General features: G+C 30.8%; 1 protein-coding gene across 1 annotated transcript; it reads left to right on the plus strand.

Moving 5' to 3' along the window:
- LOC114164829 (probable pectinesterase/pectinesterase inhibitor 12) lies at positions 1 to 1,882 on the plus strand. Its single transcript, XM_028049602.1, has 2 exons — positions 1 to 955; positions 1,158 to 1,882. The coding sequence occupies exons 1-2, from the start codon at positions 1 to 3 to the stop codon at positions 1,832 to 1,834; spliced, it is 1,632 nt and encodes a 543-aa protein (XP_027905403.1). The 3' UTR covers positions 1,835 to 1,882.
- Positions 1,883 to 7,895: the final 6,013 nt, after the last annotated feature.

Consider the following 7,895-nt stretch of genomic DNA (forward strand, 5'->3'; position numbering starts at 1 on the left):
ATGGCTGATTCATCTCATAAACTATTTTCCCTTCTATGTCTACTCTTCTTCTCAACTACTTGTGTCCACTCTTCCGATGCTTCCGTAGGAGTTGAAGTTGACCTCTCTTTCCTAAGATATTTGTGCGCAACCACCCCATACCCAAACCTTTGCTTAAGTTCACTCAACATCTCAATAGACCCATCTCCGTCTGCATCTCCATCTCCATCTCCATCTCCAAATCCAAACATAAACGACTACCTCATTCACTCCCTCCAAAAAGCAGTATCTGAAACCACAAACCTCATAAATCTCTTCAACAATGTCGGAAAACCAAACATCATAGACAAGCAAAGAGGAGGAGGTGGACTTCGAGACTGTCGGGAACTCCATCAATCCTCATTGGCTTCTTTGGAAGAATCCATATCAGGCATCCGTTCCTCCGACATGGACACAACTGACGTAGCAATCTACCTCAGTGCAGTCCTCACCAACAAGAACACATGTTTAGAAGGCCTGGATTCTGCTACTGGCACCATGAAGCCCGTTCTGGTGAAGGCTGTGATCAACACTTACAAGCATGCAAGTAACTCTCTGGCAATCCTCTCTAACCCAGCGATGGGGACTGATCCTGAAAACAACCCTTTGAAGGGTGATCCAGAGTGGCTAACAAGCACTGACCAAAGCTTCTTCGATGACTCGCATGGTGATGAGTATGACCCAAAAGAAAAACTTGTTGTGGCTGTAGATGGAACCGGGGATTTTCGAACCATCACTGAAGCCATCAACTCTGCTCCAATTAACAGCATGGAGAGAATAGTGATCTATGTCAAAGAAGGGATTTATGAGGAAAACGTGGAAATCCCATGCAATAGGACCAACATTGTGATGATTGGCGATGGAAGTGATGTCACTGTCATAACTGGTAACAGAAGCGTTGGTGATGGCTGGACCACTTTCAGATCTGCAACTCTAGGTGAACCCTTTTACCCCTTTCTGATTTTTCTGCAATTCATTATATCGATCAATGAAAAGATCTTCTTTTTATAACATTGTTTTCTAACTCAATATCAAAATCTTGAAGTAGTGTCAGTGAAACTCATTCATGTTGTTACGGTAGTTTTTCTATGATGTGGCCAAAATGCAATTACATGATTATTGTGCTGTCTGATTTTCAGCGGTTAATGGTAAAGGATTTCTGGCACGTGATATAGCGTTCAAGAACAGCGCAGGGCCAAAGTCACAAGCAGTTGCCTTGAGGGTAAGTGCAGAACTTGCTGCCTTTTACAGGTGTGCAATGGATGGTTACCAAGACACTTTATATGTTCACTCCTGGAGACAATTTTACAAAGAGTGTGACATTTCTGGGACCATAGATTTCATATTTGGGAATGCAGCAGTGGTTCTACAAGAATGTAACATTATATCGAAAGAACCATTGCATGGCCAAGCCACTGTCATCACTGCACAGTCCAGAGATGACCCAAATGAGCCCAGTGGCATCGTAATCCAATCATGCAACATCAATGCTAGCTTTGATAGCAGTAGTGTTAAGAGCTACCTTGGTAGGCCATGGAGGAACTATTCTCGCACCGTTTACCTCGAGTCCTTCATTGATGGCTTCATTGACCCAAAGGGTTGGACAGAGTGGAATGATGATAAGAAAAGATTGGACACCTTGTATTACGGAGAGTTTGAGAATTATGGACCTGGTTCCAGCACAGACAATCGTGTAAAATGGTCTGGGTACCATGTAATGACCGATGAGGACGCCAACAATTTCACAGTTTCAAAGTTCATCAATGACGATGATTGGCTTCAGGTTACTCATTTTCCTTTTGATTTAGGAATCTGATCATAGAATATATTTAGTTTGGTAATTGTTATGCTACTAGAAATTGTCACTGCCCTTTGGCTTAAGGTAGTAAATAAGCAAGGTTGACTGCTAATTGCTCGTAATATATATGTAACACTTTACGTCGAGTAACTATTTTTGTTTTTAAATTGTAATTGTTGACTTTTTGACATGTGCATCATTGTTATCAATAGTTTAAAAGTAACTAAGAATATCAAATCTTCATAAACTTGGATAATGATAGAAACTAAACTAACTTTATTTTACTAGACATAAAATAAACAATAAAACATGAATCAAGATGAAATAACAAAAACTTAAAAGAGAACATAGAAAGAAACACTACATTATTTTTGGGATTTTTTAAAAAAAGAAAAATATTTGGATAGAAATATATTATTGAAATTATCATCTCATTCTCTTCTTTCATTAAGTACAAGAATATTTTCAGATGAAATAACAAAAACTCAAAAGAGAGCATAGAAAGAAACACTGCATTATTTTTGGGATTTTTTAAAAAAGAAAAATACTTGGATAGAAATATATTATTGAAATTATCATCTCATTCTCTTCTTTCTTTAAGTACAAGAATATTCTCTGAACTCTTAATCGATTAGTTAATGTTTTTAGTTACATAAATTAAATTAATTATTGAATTTATATGTTAAATTACTCTATTATAACTAATTATTAGTTGGAATTTAATTTGTAAGTGATAATGATTTAAATTATAATACTATAATAAATTTACACTTTTGAAAAATATAATATAAAAAATTAATCTTTTAAATTATTTTTTAATTATAAAAAAAAAACGGACCAACAACTGAAACAAATTGACCAATAAATTGGTTTGTTAAATTGATGAATTGAACGGACCAGACCAAAATGAATCGATGGATTAAAATTCTTAACCTGGTTTGTCCCAATTTAAACTGTCCCATTTTAAACGAATTGACGAACTGGTCCGTCAGACCCAGTTCATTTTTTCATCCTAAAGAAATGTAAAGAGAGGAAAAAGAAAAACGGTCACTATAATTAATGAGAAAGGAAGACATTAATAAAATTAATTTCAAACCCAAAAAAGTCATTTTGAATCAAGTAAAAATTATAAAAATGAAACTAAATAAAGATTTAAAAGATAAAGAACCCAAATAAATAGTAAAAGATAAATACTCATTTGCATTATTTAACCAATAAAAAATGGATTGTGTTTGTGTATTGTAAATGTTGATAGTTTAAACTATTGTGAAGATAAGAATAAGTTAAAAAGAATGAAGAATAAATTATAAGAATAAATGTATAATTATAGATAAAATTATACTGGAGGAGGATGATTTCATATAGAATTGTGAAACTATTTCTCATAAAGTGGAGCTAAGAGAGAAAGATGTATAAATTATTGTAAATCTTCTTAAACTTGTTGAATTTAAAGAACGAAAGTTATAAAGTAACTTCATTTCCCCTTAAATTTCCATGAGTATGATAGCAATCCTCATTTATGATTTAATTTAATATAAGGTAATATCTTAAGTAAAATAAAATATAGACTCAATTAGTCGAATAGTATCCACTTTCGTTCAAAACTTTTAGTTTGATACCCGCTTTTAAAAAAGTTTCAATTTCATCATAACTTTTGAAAAAGTGTTTCAATTAGGTTCTTTTAAAAAAAAAAAATTATTAACACAGTTATCGACGTGCCACATGTCAGCCTCTGATTTTTTTAACCTTTTTTTAGAAAAAAAAAAATTGCCACGTGTCAAATCCTTTGTGTAATACGTGGCATTGTTAGTGCCATGTGGCAAAGTACCACCACGTGTTAAATATCATTATATAATTGTTATAATGATATTTGTTACTAAAAAATGACTTACAAAATTAAGTATCACTAGTGCAAAAAGAGCTTATTATGACAGGTAAAAAGGATTTATTATGACAGGTATGTTGGCATCATAGTTGCAGGAGTCATAAAAAATGCACTTTTTCTATGACATCGTGAAAATTTGTCATAGTAAGTCTAACTTACTATGATAGGTATTTCTACACCTAACATAATAAGTGGGTATTTTTTTTAATGTTTTCAATTTTCCTCCATTCATAAGTATTTCTACACCTAACATAACATATTGATTCTCTTCAGCTTCTTCTCCAAATCCTCAAAATCAAACCACCTCAGTAAAGCCAAAAAGTCTCTAGGGTTATTTGCCCCTCCCAAAGCCACCAACAATCTTCACTGTAATACCTCTTCCCAGACACCATCCTCATTATACTGTTAAAAGTCATTTCTGAAAAGCTTCAATAAATTATACAAATAATAATAAAAATTTAAAAAATATGGAGTACAATCAAAATTTTGCTATGTAGTCTTCAATAATTTATACCTAATTTAATTCTATCGCCAAATTTACCTAGATTTGAGTTCCACTTTGGCGAAGGCGTTGCACGAGTCGTGAGCGAGCTTTCGCACGAGTCGTGAGCGAGCTTTCGCACGAGTCGTGAGCGAGCTTTCGCACGAGCCTCATGCTCTCGTCCGTTCAGATTTTCGAGAAGCAGTTCAAACGGTGCATTGAGAAAACCTCGAGCGACACGATGCGGCGAAGGTTGCGCCAGTGGTCGCCGTAGGGCGACACCGTGACGGTGGTGTTGTTGTAGCCGATGTACTTGTCAGCGAGGAAGCGAGGTCGGTTCGCCAGACGATGTTGGTTTTTGGTGAAGCATTCCTACACTGCCTCAAGGGACAAAACGGAGCAGCGAACAAAGCGGCGAACGGAGTGGCCAATGAAGCGATGACAGCAACACGAAATAAGAAGGTAACGTGACTGTTTGAGAAAGAAAGTATACTTCTGGAGAAATAATGGGACGAGAAAGAGAAAGAGAAAAGAGGGAAGGAAAAAATTAGGGATTTAAAGATATTATGACAGGTTTCTCTAAATCTGTCATAATATATTTTTAACATAATTTCAATTTTGCCACCGTGCCCATATACTATGATAGGTCCTCTGCACCTGTCATAATAAATTTTCCCTTATCACTTATTATGATAGATCCCTTTTTACCAGTCAAAGTAACTGTTACTTTTATTACAAAAATTCCACCGATCAGCTTATTATGATAGGTGACTTATACCTGTCATAATAAGTCGTCATAGATTCTCCTTTTTTCATGAGTGTATTGATATTTATATTGAAGTTTAGTGGTAAAAGTCATGAATAACAAAACATGGGTTAACAATTAAGAAAAAAATGTAATACGTCATTTTTAATAAAAAAATATGAGTATTATTGAAATTGTTATACTCATATTTTGTTATTTATGACTTTTACTATTAAATTTTAATATAAATATGAGTAATTAATTTTGTAAGTTATTTTTAATAACAAATATCAATATAACATTTATATAAATAATAAATTTGGTCTTAAGGAAGAGACAATATTTCTCTATTTTGTAAAAAAATATTTGGACAAAATTGAAATAAATAGAACGTGGAATAAATTGAAACAAATAAAAATATATGAGTACTAAATTGAAACAAATAGACACATGTGGAAACTAAATTGAAATCAAGACAATGACACTTGGTAGGTACCTTGCCACGTGTCGGTACCTTGCCACATGGCATTAACAATGTCATGTGTCACACCAAGGATTTGACACATGACAATTTTTTTTCTAAAAAAAATTAAAAAAATTAAAAAACCAGAGAATGACACGTGGCATGTCGTTAGCGGCGTTAATAAATTTTTTTTCTAAAAAGGACCTAATTAAAACACTTTTTCAAAAGTTGGAACGAAATTGAAACATTTTTAAAAGTGAGTACCAAACTGAAACTTTTGAATGAAAGTGGGTATTATTCAACTAATTAAGCCTAAATATAAATCGAGGCATAAAGTCCATCATTCTTGCCTTAATTCTCGATGGTTTGTTTCAGCTGTCTATATTTGTTTAAGGTTAAAATACTTTTTTGATCCCAATTTTTGTCAAGTTTTTTCAAATAAGTCCTAATTTTGGTTGTGTTCAAATAGGTCCCAATTTTTGTCAATATTGTTCAATTTGGTCCTTTTTTTCTAACACCGTTTAAATCATTAACGGCCATGAATAGTGACTGCCACGTGTCACTTCGTGATTTTTTTGAATTTTTTTAAAATGTTTTAAAATTTTTTTAAAATGTACATATGTCAACCCAGGACATGCCACGTGTCACTTCATGGTTTTTTTTAATTTTCTTTTAAATTTTTTTACAATTTTTTTAAATGTCCACGTATCAACCCAATAGCATGTCACATGTCAAAGTCAATGTTCTAAATTCAATTTGGTCCCTATATTCGTTATTTTTGTTCAATTAGGTCCCAATTTTTGTTAACATTAACCAATTTGGTCCCTCTCCAAATTAAAATCAAATTTAACTTTTATATTAAAATTCACATTTTTTATTAAACATTTTTATATAATATATTAAAATTCACGTCATTATAACTTTGATATAAAAATTAAATTTGGTCACATCTTCGATAGAGACCAAATTGGTTAATTTTAATAAAAATTGGGACCTAATTGAACAAAAATAACAAATATAGGGACCAAATTGAATATAGAATATTGACTTTAACACGTGGCACACTACTGAGTTGACACGTGGACATTTAAAAAAATTTAAAAATTCAAAAATAAATTCAAAAATAAAAATAAAAAATAAAAAATTCAAAAAAACCATGAAGTGACACGTGGCACGCTCTTGGGTTGACACGTGTACATTTAAAAAATTTTAAAAAAAAAATTTAAAAATTTTAAACAAAATTTAAAAAAATTCAAAAAAAGAATAAAAAAAACCACGAAGTGACACGTGGCAGTCACTGTTCATGGCCGTTAATGATTTAAACTAGGGATGGCAACGGGGTAGGGCGGGCACGGGTTTCACTATCCCATACCCATCCTCGTAAAAAAATTCATCCCCATCCTCATACCCAAATCCAACGGGTATCAAACTTTCGTCTCATCCCCATCTCCACCGGGTAACGGGTATAATCTGGTACCCATACCCATACCCATTTTCTTACTACTTCAATATTAATTTTAATTAATTTTTATAAAATAATAAAAAATTATGATAAAAGAAACATAATATTATCAAATATTCAATATTAGAAGGATGATTGTTTCTTCGATATCAAATCTTGTAAAATAAATTATAATTGTTTACATTTTAAATACCAAATAAAATTTCATAAGAACCAAAATAATTATTAAATTTGCAAATATTAATGAAACATAGTTGATAAAATTTAAAAATATTTTTTTAAAAATATAAAAGAAAAACAAATATTCAAATTAAAATATATTTTAAATGTTTGTTTACTTCAATCTTTTAAATTCTAATAAATCTCTTTTTTATACACTAATAAAATTTATAATACATCATTTGATCAAAATGATACAAAGAACAAATAATAATTGTAATAAAAGTTTAAAATAAATTATAATTGTTTACATTTTAGATTATAATACCAAATAAAATTTCATGAGAACCAACACATTTATTAAATTTACAAACATTAATGAAACATAGTTGATAAAATTTAAAAATATTTTTTTAAAAATATAAAAGGAAAACAAATATTGAAATTAAAATATATTTTAAATGTTTGTTTACTTCAATCTTTTAAATTCTAATGAATATCTTTTTTATACACTAATAAAAGTTATAATACATTACTTGATCAAAATGATACAAAGAACAAATAATAATCATAATTTAACATAAATCTTGTATCTTTTAAACTTCGATTATGTTGGATGGTGATAAAAAAATATTCATGACAATTAGATTAAATTTTTATATTGTAGTAAATAAAAGTTATTTATACAATTATATTGAAAAGATTACAGTATGATTGATAATGAGTTAGAAAATAAAAAATAATTAGATAAAATATATCGAAATAGTATTTTACATAATGAAAATAAACAAGAAATAAAAATATTAAAAAATTAACAAATGTTTCCAAACAATTTGAGAGACTGTAGAAAGAAATCGCATAAAGAAAAACAAATGTATAATTAA

Source organism: Vigna unguiculata, chromosome 9 (genome assembly GCF_004118075.2).
Source record: "Vigna unguiculata cultivar IT97K-499-35 chromosome 9, ASM411807v1, whole genome shotgun sequence".
In the NCBI taxonomy this organism is placed as follows: Eukaryota; Viridiplantae; Streptophyta; class Magnoliopsida; order Fabales; family Fabaceae; genus Vigna; species Vigna unguiculata.

Coding starts and splice junctions, on each gene's coding strand:
- LOC114164829 (XM_028049602.1), top strand. CDS start 1: ATGGCTGATTCATCTCATAAACTATTTTCCCTTCTATGTCTACTCTTC. Junction 956..1,157: donor TTTCAGATCTGCAACTCTAG/GTGAACCCTTTT, acceptor TCTGATTTTCAG/CGGTTAATGGTAAAGGATTT.